Consider the following 15,030-nt stretch of genomic DNA (forward strand, 5'->3'; position numbering starts at 1 on the left):
GGTTCTCTGTTCTGTTCCATTGATCTATATGTCTGTTCTTGTGCCAGTACCAGGCAGTTTTGAGAGCTGTGGCTTGGTAATATAGCTTGATATCTGGTATTGTGATCCCTCCAACTTTGTTCTTCTTTCTCAGGATTGCTGTGGCTATTTGGGGTCTTTTTTATTCCAGATGAATTTTTGGAGAGTTTGTTCTAGATCTTTGAAGTATACCTTTGGTATTTTAATGGGGATTGCATTGAATCTGTAGATTGCTTTGGGTAGTATGGACATTTTAATGATGTTGATTCTACCAATCCATGAACATGGTATGTTCTTCCATTTATGTCTTCCATACTAACATTTTTTAAGCCTTATTTACAGCCAGATGAATTATGACACCAAAGTGAGGTTGGTTTGTCCAATTGAGCAAGGCCAGTCACATGTGAGAGCTTGTGTCTGCTACTGTGGTCAAGAGCCACTGTGCTTGCCCGGATCTTAGTCCTTGCTGATATACCCCTCTGGAGAATGAGGCCCTCACCAGACCCTAGCACCATCTACACTTCAAGATTCTTCCACAAATGAAATAGCCATTTTCTTTCCTTTCCTTTCCTTTTTTGAGACAACCTGGCAGAGAAAATGATTGGGCCAAAGGCTTCACTCACTGAAATTTTAAATTAAATTAATAATTAGTGAGAATGCATTTTACCTATTTACCTGACCTATTTCTAAAGAGTACAATTAATTATTAATTGAAGTAGCATTGTATATTGAGGCAGCCTTAAAGTTATGACCATGGAATTAGCAGAAATTGGGTCTTTCTCAGCTGAAGTTTCCTGTGCTAGGGGCTTGAAATGCCTATGATAATTATTATTATTTTATACCTCTGGCAGACACTGTGGCAACTACTTTGCAAACATTTTCTCATGTAATTTTTACAACCCACCATCACAGGGAGCATTATCCCTGTATCATCCCTGGGAGGGAACTGAGGGAGGGGGAGGTCAAGTTTTTCATCTAGAGTCCCCACCTGGTAAGGGGCAGATTCAGTGCAAGGGCGGAACCATATTGTTATACTTCCTCTTTTTGGAAGTATCATCATCCCCCAAGTATATTAGTAATAAAAAAGCAAAAATTGTTGGTCAGTTAATACTAAATTACCAATTTGTTTTGTGTAGAAAGTGCCTTGTGTTTTGTAATCTAAGGCCTTTTAAAAAATATATATGTGTTTTTACTGATTTCAGAGAGGGAGAGAGGGATAGAAATATCAATGTTGAGGGAGAATCATTGATTGGCTGAATCCTGCACACCCCTACTGGGGATCAAGCCTGCAACCCCGGCATGTGCCCTGACCGGGAATTGAACCGTACCTAGTTCATGAGTGGATGCTCAACCACTGGGCCACACCGGCCAGGTATAATCTAAGGCCTTTGACTTGGCACAAAGAAAAGGGGCTCCCAGAATCCCAGGCAGCTTCATGCACTCCTGAGGCTGGCAACCACCCTTTTTCATTGAAATATTCTGCTGCATACAGTTTATTATTATATCTGTAAGAAACTCACCAGTCAGGAATATTGATTCTCAAATTGCCAAGGAATAAACTATCAAATCACCCAGCAGTTTTCTCACTAAGATCTTTCTGAGACTTCGTGCCATAAAAATTCAAAAGCAGTGTTACGAAGGAACTATCTGGGAGGCCATTCATTCCCTGTTGGCAGTCATACACTTTGTTCCTCCCCATCCTGATGTCCTCCTCTCCCAGTGAGGCGAGGAAACCTGACTGCAGCTGGGCTCCTGTGGGTCCACGTTGATTACCCGCCACAGAGAAGAGACTGGGGTTGGAAAAGCTTCAGAAACAGCAACGTCTCCCCCAACACCCGGCTTCAGAGGCCCTTACACAGAGATAGGCTTCCCCGCCCCAGTCCGTCCCGCCAGATGTCCATCTCTTCTGGTTTCTTTTGAGCCGTATTTTGAAGGGGCCTGTTTAGAAGAGAGGGAAGCAGCACTAGCTGCCCACCAGAGCGAAGGCTTTTCCCGTCCTCTCCCACATCCTCTGTCCACGCCGTCATTGTCCCCTCCTCCCACTCCCACGCTCCGGTGCTTTCATCTATAGGTTAAAAAGCTGCTTTTTACAAATACTTCCCACTTACTATTGTGCTTTTGGGTCTTTATTAGATTGCTTTATAAAATGTTGCCTTTAATAAACTTAATTGAATCTCCAGGCCCTTTCTCATAGCACTATGAATATCAAAAACGGTCAAATAGGGCTTTTTATCCCTATTGTGTAATTTTTATAAATGGATAAACATGAATAAAATAACAAGGCACAAAGAAAAGGATTTTGTAAGGAAGTAAAAAGCCAACACCTTTTGTAAATTTCAGAACAGCTAAAACCAGCACTTTCTTTACTCTTATATATCTTGCATTTATTAAAAATTGAGTGTAGGGAAATTTATTTCCTATGTTCAGCTATTTTGAGGGGGAAATACATGTACACGCATGTTTGTGTTACTAAGTACATAAGCTTGCAGTGGTAGGGTTCTATAGAAAATCAAATTTTAATTGACAGCGAAGGAACAAATTCAGTTCAGAATTTGACTACACAACATGCGGCTGATTTCTAATTAGAGCGTGGAGATAGACTTCAAATGGGTTGGGCAGTGGCCTATACAACTAAGCGGACCTGAGAGGTGCTCAGTACGTACTTGCCAGTGAGGTGTGGAGATGGCATGCCAGAAAATGTCTAACAACTGGAAAAAGCAGCCCTCACTTGTAGTGTTTGCAGATTTCCATGGTTTAAATAAATACTCCCACCACAGCCAAGTTCAAGTTACCAATCTGACATCACTGAACTTGGAGTCAGGGAGAGATGTGAGCACTCATACCATGAGAGCTGGCTCCAGCACACCATTGGATCACTCTTGGTCTTCTTAGTCAAGATTCTGAATTCCTTTTAAAATAGCTCATAGCAAGGATCTCATGAAAAGACTTTGGTCTGAACAAATGGCAAATACATGTTGCTGGTTTCCAGCTGGAATTATATGCAGAGTTAGTTCAAAGAGAGCTCGAGCCTCCCAATGACTCCATTGTTGGCTTAGGACACCTTGAATCGCACTGGCTCATACAGATGCACTAACCATATTGTATGAATCAAAGATTAGGATTTGAGTTTGTACTCAAATACTTATGGAAATAGATAAACAACATTTTAATCTGTGATTGTTTCTTAAGATGTTGGAACAGTTGTAGTTGTTGACGCCATGATGTTGGTAATAGTAGAGGAGATGTCTGCTTTTACATACAGGTTTCCCAAAGCCTCTGGAGCTCATTGAAAGTTCGGCAGAGAGAAGACTTCAGTAACTCACAGTGACCTGTGTTTTCTGAACCAACAATTAGGTCTTAAAAATAGTCAGCAATAAGAGGGAGAGATCGTTTGAAATGAAATTAAAAGCAGCATATTGTAAAAGCAAAGATGTATGACGACCGTGTCAATCGTGGACATTAGGATTTGGACTGAGAATAACTCAACTGGTAAACAATGCCTATTAATTAGGCTAGTGGTTCTTTAAAAGTATATTTCTTGCCCTCGCTGGTTTGGCTCAGTGGCCTGCAGACTGAAGGGTCCCAGGTTCTATTCTGGTGCAGGAGGCAGCCGATCAGTGATTCTCTCCTCATCATTGATGTTTCTCTCTCTCTCCCTCTCCTCTCTGAAATCAATAAAAATATATTAGAAAAAATTGTATTTCTTGAAGTCATGGAAGGTGGGAGGAGAATTTAATATGTAAAAGAGCTGTTTTTATATTTTGAGGGTCCTGGGTAAAAGTTCTTTTGCAGCCCATTTCTCAGTATTAAAAAAAATTTAAGCAGTAATTAGGTAAGCCAGACCACCTTCTATATTCACTGAGAAATTCAGTCTGAGTTAGAATAGATTCTTAATTATTCAAAAATCAATAACAAGATTTACTATTCCTTTTCTCCAAGATGAATACCTAGCACCTTTCACTTTCAAATACAGTTTTTAAAAAATAAAAAAGCCCTTTTCAAACATGTCAACTAACATCCACACCATTTCAGGTAGTCGAGTGTCTGATACATCATATGAAAGTATGTCTCACTCGATTTCACTTTATTTTACCATCATCCGCAAAGCCCCTTTTTCATACATAACTCAAATAACAATCCCCCAAAATGCAATATAACAACCTTATCTCCACTGGTGTCTAGTTGGCACCAATCTGCCCTGACCTTAGACACAAGCCATTGTTAAGGGTGTAACGCATTTACATATTTTGCAATAAAACATCAGTTATTTGCATTACTGTGTCAAGTTTTATTTGATTCTTTCACCTAAAAATGACTCATTTTCCTTTCTTGTATTTTAAAAACCAACTACTCTAAGCTTGTTTGAGAATAATCAAAAATTGCCCATTTAGCTAGAAGTCATTTTCTTTTCAAAAGGCAAATGTTATTTAATCTTTCAGCTGTGCATTGTGCCATCATAAATACTTTCTTTTCAGCACAGTTGTGGGGACTGAAATGAGCCCACTAATTGCCTCCCATTTCGACTGACATGTGGTGGTTTAGTGGAAAGAGAACACAGCAGGGAGAAGGAAATAGGAGGCTGAGAAAATGAGAGCTAATTATTTTCACTGCCTCATGTCAGGCTCTGTGTCAGCCTTGTTTTTACAAACTGGAAGGTTTAGCACTAAATAAAACAAACTGGCGTCATGTTTTTATATACTGGCAGTGTCATGGAAGCAGCTGCACATCTCAAAGACAATATAATGCCTGCGTTCGCATGGACACCATCTGACAGACACTGTGAGCCACCGCTAATGAGGACATCACAGTGGTGCCAAGTGAAAGGTGCTGAATTATGTATGATTCTTCATCAGTACAGCAATAGTCCTGTACATCATTATGAGACATTGTTTTGCTGAAGAGATTAAAACATTCTTAGTTCCAGACCCGGCAACCTATACGCGCTGAAAGAGGTTATTAATGGAATTTTTAGGGAGAGTTTCTTGTGCATTTCTTTTTGGTGGAAAAACAAATCTCGTGGGACAAAGCCGTGATGGGTCACGACACTGTACAGCTAAAGAAGAGGAGCAAATTAACCATACTTGCATTACCTCCCTTTTAAAGGCAGCATCATAAAATCGAGTGTAGCGGGGTGATACATAATGATAAATAACCCAGGTGCTAGTGCGGGATGCTCCCCTCTCCTGCCTTTAAAACAGCAGGTTCCGGCAGCTGAGCTAGATAATAGCAACGCATGTAAAGACGCCTTCGGAGGCCTAAATCATCAACATCTTACTACTTTTAATACCAGCATGACCAACATCTCTATCGTATTTTTATTTCATCTTGCGTTTCTCGCCTGCTATGAGATTGTTTCCCTTTCTTCCCCCCTCTTGAATCTTAAAAAGTTTATTCCGACCTCTGTGTTTTATATATTTTAAACTGTTTCCTCGGTACAGGCCTTTGTAAGCTGGAGGGGCATCTTTGCTAGAATTCTGAGCGATCTCTGATGATTTTACTTTTCCTCTGTTCGTGGGGGACAGATGAGGGACTGATGGGGACTTTAAACAGCAGTGTGTCTACCATTAGACGGGGCATGCCCGGCACTTAAGCTCCAATTTTAGGGCAGCTAAGTGAATTTTCTGCAAACCTACATTTTCTGAGCCTCAGTCTGCTCATCTATAAAATGGTATCTATGAGAGGGTAAATCTGTGAAGATTAAGTAGCATGGCGTAACTTCAAACACCCATGTGGAAACAGCTGGATATATACAGTGCATTCTGTCAATTCCAGCTCTGTGACATTCTAGAGCAGGCAAAATTAATCGATGGTGAAGAAATTGGAACAGTGGCGGTGCCTCTGGTTGTGCAGGAAGGATCGGCTGGGAAAGGGCATGAGGGCACTTTCTAGGGAAGTAAAAATAATTTGCTTGTTTGTGTGGTTACATTGGTGTATACATCAGTCACCATTTATTAAACAATGCATTTAAGATATTGCACTTTGCCGAAACTGGTTTGGCTCAGTGGATAGAGCGTTGGCCTGCGGACTGAAGGGTCCCGGGTTCGATTTCGGTCAAGGGCATGTACCTGGGTTGCGGGCACATCCCCTGTGGGGGATGTGCAGGAGGCAGCTGATCAATGTTTCTCTCTCATCAGGTAAAGGTGATCTGTAGGAGCCTGAAAGCCTGATATGGGGTCTGTTTCCTTCTGAAATGTCCTGAAAAATCTTGGCCTTAGATGTTTAAAGATTAATCTATAGTGTTCATATTTGCAATAAAGTGTTGATAGGAAAAAATTAGAGAGAGATTTTATTCCCTGAGTTGCCCAGAATTTAATATTTAAAGTTTAATTTTTGTACTTCCTTCAATTCCTTTCCCTATTTGGAAAATGTATTGCTATCTTGATTTGTGTGTGTGTGTGTGTGTGTGTGTGGCGGGCGGGGGAGAGAGCAGGGATATCTATGTTTGGCATCGCTTATACTCCAAAGAATTTTAAACAGCTTGCAAAGAACATAAAAATGATTTCTCAGTAAGACATACTTTAGCATTAACTGAGTGTTGTTTAGAATTTTGTCTTTACAGGGTTAATAGTTTCTCTTTTACTCGGCCAATAATCTTAAATCAGAAAAAATTTTCATAAAGTTGGCAATGCTGAAGCAGTTCAAAGGGAATGAATGCTTGCTTGTCCTCCACCTACCAGGCACTTGCTCTTTAAATTATCCAGGTATTTCAGCAGCTGCCCAGATAAATGGTACATACTGGTATCCTGAGCACCCAACAGAATTGTCACTTTTTCATCAGTTTCAAATGCAAAAATTCCCCTCTCCTCAACAAAATTCCATGTATTTCTTGTAGATTCGCATTGGGAGGCAGATTATCTCGCTGGTAGAAAGGTGTGGATAACTCTTTTTTTGCTATTCAACAACCTAACAAAGAGCTTCCCAGTGCCCAGCTCTGCTCCTGTCATCAGTGTCTTTTCCCTATTGAATAGTAATCAGCGTCTCCTAGAAATGTGCGTCAAGGTGCAGATATGAGCAGTGGGAATGTCTTCTCATGTGGGAATCCAGTTAGGAGATGAAAATCCATGGTAGCCAGGACCTGTCCCATGATCTGTTTGTGTAACTAGACGGGACGGGGTTGTTGCTGGTTTGGGAAGTGGAAGTCATGCCTCGCCACAAAGCCCTTTACTCCAGGGCTGCAAGGAAGTGTTTGTGATTCCAGGCATTGGCCAGATCAGTCAAGAAGGAGCATACAGACCGTGGATGGCACCATATGCACTTTTAACAATGATCTTTTTCAACAATGGAGGGGGAAATTGGCCATGTTGGACTTGTTAGAGACTCAGTGTTTCAATCTCTGCCATGGAACCCTAAAAAGGAATTCATTGAGATAATTTGCACTATTTATTGACTTTGGAAGATAAAAGCCCTCTGTACTGTAATTCTTACTTTTGTTAACCCATAACACGGATTGTTCAGGATTCAGAAAAGACTGAGGGGAAACCTGCTCTCATATAGTACACCACCTTGGTTCAGTTCTGAGCTCTACAACTTGCTGTCTTGGTCAAATACCTCATCTTTAGTTTCCTCATCTGAGGTAAAGCTCTCTGGCTATCAATCAGTTTTCAAAGCCATTGTACCTCCAGATGATGTTCCTATTGGTAGGGCCGTATCAGGATTCATTGACGCAGGAAAGGGAAGAACTGGTGTTATTTCATTTATCTATGTAAGAAGATACAAGTTTGCTCCTTCTTTGATTTCTTTCATAAAATCAGTCAGTGTTATATTGCCACCTGGCTGCACCTTCTTCTTTTTTTCCAACCTTGGACATTCCCTGGCATTAGAGTTATTTAGTGTTTTCTGGATCCCCAAATTCATGCCCAAGTAAGATGCTCTGGCCCAGCCTGTCTGTTCTGGCCAGATCCCAAATCTAGGCACTCTTCGTACCTTCCTGCCAGTGAACACTCATTACCTCTGGCCCATTCCCTCAGATTGCTGCTAGATGATGGGCCAGCCAGTCCAGTAACAAACTGGAGCTCTGTTGGTAACCAGTATTGGTAACAATAATAATTACTCCTCTTTGAGCTCCTTTTTTGGCTCTGACACTGTGCTGGGAACTTAATTCACGTTATCTCATTTAAACCTCAGACAGCACAACTAGTTGTTTGTAATTAAAGGACACTAAGGCTCCGACAGGACATATAACTTGGCTACGGTTGGGAGAGAAGAAAGTTGGGGGGGATTCAAACCCATGTAGTTGGACTTTAGACTTGTGGTCTTTTATCTCCCCCTCCTGCTTCTCCCCTAGTAAATGGCTTAATATATCATTCTTTCCTATATTGTTTCCGTTTTAAAAGAAATCCTCAAAATCTTCAACCTAATGAGTGAATAACAGGGCTATTTCAGACCACCATGGGTGAAAAGCTTTTGGAAAGGGAGTTCTTTGAGGCCCCACAGGCTCTCTCAAAATACAGAGTTGCCTGCTTTTGATTTCTGCTTGTCAGAATTGAGAGTCATTCTCACACATCCAAAGTGACTCTAGAATGTTTCCGATTAAAAAATCAATACCCACCTTTCTGTCACTCACATCAAGCCAAAATCAATAGTTCACCCTGGTTAAACTGAATGGTTTTTAAAACAGAGCCCTCATTCCCATGACCTGGTCCCTATCACTACCAAGGAACTGAAAAGGTGGCAATTGTGCATGTAAAAATTTATATTGGGCTTGTAAGTATGTGGAATTGTTACTTTTAGTGATATTACTGACAATTCAATTCGTCTTATTTGTATGAAAACCTTTTCAGTGATCAATTGTGTAAGAACTCATCCCATGGCATTCCATCTGGAGTTGAATTCCTGTGGAATTCAATAACTTGTTTAAATCCTAGGAGTTGTGGAGAATTTCATTGACACCGTATGACTCACTGGGTAACAAAAATACCAGGAATACTTTAGGGTAATTTGAAATTGAGCAAAAGTTAAAGAATTTCATGACTTTGTGGATTACTTTTCTTAAGTAGACAACAATTGAATCATAGAGGCCCTGAGAATACCTAAGAGTAATAGCAGGGCATTGACAGATTGAGTTAATAATTCAAGTAAACAATGCATATTCTCTTTCCTTCTTACGCAGCTTTGTAACAAGAAGTACCTGCTTTTTAATGAATGGAGAATGCCACCCTTGTCTTATAACTGCCTTGATTATACTTTTATTGCTTCTGCAGCTATTTTCCTTTATGGTTCAGGTGAAAGGCTTTCTTTCAGATAAGAGAAAAGGGGAATTTAGAAAGTAGAAGGTCTGTAAGGCTATTATGTAGATCTTTGTTTCTCCAACTTAGACTTTGAGAAACAAAGAAGCAGTTGCCCCAGGGCAGGACCGATGGCCACTTGATGTTTTGGTTGTATTAGCAAAATATTCTCTGGTCCTTCTCCCTCCTGCCTGTGTCAATAGCTGGTCCCATTGTGAAGCTCCTCAAACCAACTCCTCAAACCACCCAGCCACCCTTCCCAACTGTCCTCCCCCATTGGCATCTCCTCCAACTTCGGAGCCAGGCCACCTTGTGCTGTTATCATCCCACCTCCACCACTCATTGGCTAGGAAACTCTTGGAAAAGTCCTTAATCTGTCTGAGGCCCATTTTCCTCTCTTACCTATTTTAAGGATATAGGCTAAGTAAGTTGATATCAACTGCATACATACCCAGCAACATGCCTAGAGCACAGTAAGCATTCCACAGTTGTGAGTCCCTTCCTGTCAGCCCCTTCTCACCGCAGAGTTTCTCTGAGCATGTGCACTTTGGGGAATGAGGTCACAGAGTACTTGGGTTGTGAGATGGGAGAGCCAAGCAGAGGGAATCGGACATTTGCACACAGTTCAAGGTCTTTTGACTGTGCTTTGATTAACTTAATTCCAAAACTTGACAGGTAAGAGAAACAGAACTACATAAACTCAGTTTGTTGAAGGCTTTTTATTCCAGCCGCTGCCTTGAGTCTGTTTCAGAGAAGAGCAATGGAGACTCCAAAGAGTCATTATCCTGCCCAGTTATCTCTGGGCCCAAGTTGTCACGGAAGCAGTGCCTCCAAAACAAAGAAATACTGAGAGATTTGTCAATTCTGAGTGACTAACTTGACTTATGTTAGCCAAGAGCTAGGTTTTCATATTTTTTAATAGACCTTTTCCATCACTAATTGTCTCTTCTTCTTGTGCCTGTGACTGGGGAAAGCGGTGACTCCCCTCGGGCCTGGGCTCCTCTTGGCTCTGCAATTCTTCTACAAGTTTTCCTAAGACATCAGGCTCCCCCAGCTTCCTTGTGAAGCCAACAGGTTTTCAACAGCCCTTCTGTTAGTGCTCTTTCATAACCATTTTGTCTGGGCGTGCTAAGGAAGCATTCCAGGGCTGGTGCTACGAGAGCATTTTCTAGTTTCAGCACGTAAGGTGCTCAGTACATTATTCCTAATCTCTCAGAATCCTTCAAAGAATATAAGAAAGAAGGTGAATTTATAGTCCAGGGGTCAAATCTGATGCAAAGACATGAATTTATTTTTCCTTTTAATTGTACACACAGTATTTATCCCACAACACATTATATTGTTCATACAGCAAGGTTGAAAAAATTTTATAGTGAACCCTCATATACCCACCTCCACGATTCAACCATTAACATTTCACTCTACTTGCTTTATCACATATCTGTCCACCTATCAGTCCCTATTTTTGTGCATTTCAAAGTACTTTACAGACATCAGTACACTTTCTCCTAAATATTTCTGTATGCTAGAGTTCAATGAGAACTGTACACCTCTCAATATGCATTTGCTTACTTAATGCATATACCTATATAACCCAAACCCCCATCAGTAGAGCATTACCACTCCCAGAAAGTTCCTCACGCCCCTTCCCATTCAATCTCATCTGCAGAAGCAACCACCCTTGTGAATTTTTCCCATGATAGATTGGTTTTGTCTGTTCCAGAAAGTCATATAAATGGTATTCTTAGTATGTTCTTTTTGTATAAGACTTTCACTCACTGTAATGTTTGTGTGATAGATCCATGTCATTACGTGCATCAGTAATAGTTCCTTTGTATTGCCGAGTAATATTCCATTCTATGAATATACAACAGTTTATCCTTCTGTTGATGAACACTTGGCCTGCTTCCAGCTCTTTGGCTCTCATGAGAAAGCTAATCAGAACAATGCTGTGCAAGTCTTTTTTCATTTCTCTGGGGTAAATATCTAGGAGAAGACTTTGTGGGTCATAGAATAGGTGTATGTTTAGTTTTATAATAAATTGCCAAGACTTGTTTCCAAAATAATTATACCATTTACACTCCCACTGGTAATCCAGTAGCTCCAAATCCTGGCCACCATTAGCTGTTGCCAGTCTTAGCCATCTGGTAGTTGTATAGTGTATCGAATTGTGGTTTTAATTTAAAGTCCCCTGGTGACTAATGGTGTAGTAAAGCACTGTATCATTACATGGTTCTTTTCCTGAAAATGTAACATGCCATCATTTAAAAAACCAAGAGTTTTCACGTAAGAATCCAGATATCCAGTTTTTCATGAAACATTAAAGGACTTAGCAACACTGGGCTTGTATTCCCACATGGGGACAATCAACAGAAGCTGAGTGGTGGCTGTTGTTCCTTTAGGACAGTTGCCCTTTTGTTCCCTAGAGTCCCTTACCCTTCCCATAACTCCCCAATGCGTGGTTAGGCCAATTGTCATACATCATCACATTTGTGGTATTGTCTTCCTTCCTGTTAAAAGGAAAGTGAGTTCTTCCTTGAACCTATGTCATTATCAATACTGGAAAAGGAAAAGGTAGATCAAGAGGGCCTTATATTTTAAAAAAAAAGTGGAAAGACTACATCCCTTTGTGTCAATGAAAAAAATATTCCTACGTTAATATGGAAATTAAATGGGTCAATTTTGAAAGATTACAATTTAAGGCTCCTTAATGAAACTGCCTGGCTTTACTCATTTTTAGTATCTGCCTGGCCCCTTTAGGATTTGGAGTTTGCAACCCCTATAATAGAACACTTACAATGATAAATTATGTCTCAAGATTGCCCTCACTGGGGGTTATTTAGCTGTGTAGAGAGATTTCATTTCATGTCTTTTATTGAAATGGGGGAGAAAAAAAAAGAAACACTCCAATAATACTTTATTTAAAACTAGAGGCCCGGTGCACAACATTCATGCACTGGGGTGGGGAAGGGTCCCTCAGCCCAGCCTGCACCCTTTCCCAGTCCGGGACCCCTTGGGGGACCCCACCACCACTGCAGAAGCCAGCTGTGAGCCCGGCTTCTGGCAGAGTGGTTCTTCCCCTGTGAGAATGCACTGACCACCAGGGGGCAGCTCCTGCGTTGAGCATCTGCCCCATGGTGGTCAGTGTGCGTCATAGCGACTGGTCATTCCGCCTTTCAGTCTATTTGCATATTAGGGTTTTATTATGTAGGATACTTCATGTGTTATAAAACATTGAGACTAAAAAAATTTTTTTTCACTTTCTCAAATTCTGTAATTTCGTTTTTAATTCCAGGACTGTAAGTGGAAAATGTATATGGAGATAGATGGGGATGAAATTGCAATAACCTACATCAAAGATGTGACATTCAACACCAACCTACCTGATGCAGAGATTTTAAAGATGACAAAGGTAGGGTTCTATTTACGGCTTAAAAGCTTTTGTGAATTCACAGATATCAAACAAAGACATTAAAATACCCCAGCAGTGTGCTTTTGTGCTGTTGATGCTCACATCAGCTAAGCCTCAAGCTGGCTGTTGAAAGGCACATTTTATTTAGCAGATTGAGATCATAATAGTTTTTTGTTAAAATTCCACTTATGCTGTGTGAGCTAAAAAGTATTACAGAAGGTATCATTTAATTTTTTTTCTACATTTCTTTATGCTCATTCTGTCATTTACTAAAGGAAAGAAAATGCTAAAGATGAAAATATTTACCTCAAATTTTGGCTCGTTTTAAACTTTGGAAAACTTGTAAGGAGGAAGGTTTTCTTGGTTGTGCTCAGTTTCTTGGAGGGCAGTGACGAGGTTAGTCATGAGGCACATGTTGAAGTCTTCACAGCTTCTTGAAGTTCACACCTATGAATCCCTGGCGAGGCCAGAGAGCATGTTCCTGCTTTAGGGTCACTGGTAGAAGCCTGCCCATTAAAACACTGAAGAAAGACTTAAAGAAATGCTTAGCTTCTCCTAAAAATAAAATAAAATAAAATAAAGACTGTCGAATCTCAGAGAGAAGGCAGGGGTGGGTGGGTGGGAAGAGATTAACCAAAGAACTTGTATGCATATATGCATAACCCATGGACACAGACAATAGGGTGGTGAAGGCCTGGGGGTGAGGGGTGGGGCATGCTAGAAGGGGTCAATGGGGAAAAAAAAGGGACAACTGTAGTACTTTCAACAATAAAGGTTTTTAAAAAAACTCAATAAAGAAAGAACTTGGGGGGGAAATTTTCAACTCTGTACCAATCACACTGAAAATATATATAATGAGGCTTAAATCGTAGAAGGTCAACAACAGCCATGGTATCAATAGGACTGTCACCCTGAACTTCACATGTGCCATTAACTCTTGTACACTCTTAAGTGTGTATTTGGTGTTAGTGGAGGAAATGGGGTTGGTAGCAAAGAAGAACCAGGGTTCACCCAGGTGGGAAGTGAAAAGAGTCTTCAAAGCCACATCATTAAACTTGCAAATGTGTTCCCTTCCCAGGCATCACATTGCTAAACTCCCAAATCCTTTTAATTTAAAATTGCTAAACTCCCAAGTTCATCAAGTAGATTGATTTGACATTCATTGTTGGATTTCCCTGAGCAATGGAGTTGTTTCAATGGTGTTATTTATCTGTAAAGGTTATGATCTGGTTGCAACTTTCCTTTATTTTGTTGGGACATATTGCTGTGACATCTTGAAGACTGGACAGGTACTTCCTTCCTCCCTACCTGTGCCGGCTCTGGTTGCAGCAGTTGTTCTTTGCTTCAGTGTCATTCAGGATCCAAGCCATTGCCTGCTAAGGGAAGGAAGGTGTTCAGGGCAGAAAGACCAGGGTGGAGGCGTTAAATCAAATACAAGTGTTTCTGCTGTAATGCCATATATGCATTCCTGACGAACCGCATCGTCTACAAAAATCACACGCCAACATTAATAGGGCTTTTAGGGAAAATAGAATTGGGGCAGACCACTCAAAATAAGTAGAATTTTTTAACACCATCAAAAGCGACAATAATTCTAGTCAAAACAACAACAGCAAGGAGAACAAACAAAAAAACTTATTAGCCCAGTTAAATCTCAGCCGAATTTACTTTGTACCCAGTTCACAGACACCTGGGATGAAGTGGGGTCGGGGGAGGAGCAGAGAGATTCATTTCTAATAATGACCATTTTCATCAAAATTAAAATAGAATCCAAGGTGTACACTTCTTCACTGATCCTTTCTTTTAATATAGTGGGGAAGTGTCTCCACAGTCTCATTTGCACGCACAGCTTTGCCAATAGCCTGATATAGGGGAGAGCAGAGTGGTTGCTGAAGCCACTGAACCAGCCACTGCTTGAGGAAGGTACTTCTCGGTCTTGTATTGTTAAGGGTTTCTCTTCATTGTGAGAAAGTTTTCTGCTGATGCTTCAAAATATCAGCATGAATTAATGACCTAATGATAGGATTGAGTGATATATCAGAAAAGAGGAGATTGTGGGAGGCCAGAACTGGATGTTTGTAAATATATGAAAGGATGTCTTATAAAAACCAAAACCCCATACACTGGCACGCTATGAATAATCACATGTGAACCAGTGCGACTTCCACGCTAACCTGACATTATGCCCCTATTTGCCAATTGTGTCTGGTGCAGCCGGCCTCAAGGGAACATGCTGTAGCAGAACAGGCTGTACCATTGCCCTACACCAGCCTAACTTTTGTTTTTCAGCCCCCATTTGTAATGGAGAAATGGATTGTGGGAATAACAGAAAATCAGACTGTAGAATGTACTGTCACATATGAGGTAAGCTTGGGA

At 40.8% G+C, this 15,030-nt stretch overlaps 1 protein-coding gene across 3 annotated transcripts in view; it reads left to right on the forward strand.

The window, feature by feature from the left end:
* The window catches only part of LOC102263045 (mitogen-activated protein kinase kinase kinase MLT), a 148,203-nt gene that overhangs the window by 125,432 nt on the left and 7,741 nt on the right, over positions 1-15,030 (forward strand). For all 3 annotated transcript variants that reach the window (XM_014545992.1, XM_005857590.2, XM_005857589.2), the window contains exons 17-18: positions 12,538-12,654; positions 14,944-15,018. In XM_014545992.1, the coding sequence (XP_014401478.1) occupies positions 12,538-12,654; positions 14,944-15,018 (192 nt within the window). The remainder of the gene's footprint in view (positions 1-12,537; positions 12,655-14,943; positions 15,019-15,030) is intronic.

Source organism: Myotis brandtii, unplaced genomic scaffold (assembly GCF_000412655.1).
Source record: "Myotis brandtii unplaced genomic scaffold, ASM41265v1 scaffold112, whole genome shotgun sequence".
In the NCBI taxonomy this organism is placed as follows: Eukaryota; Metazoa; Chordata; class Mammalia; order Chiroptera; family Vespertilionidae; genus Myotis; species Myotis brandtii.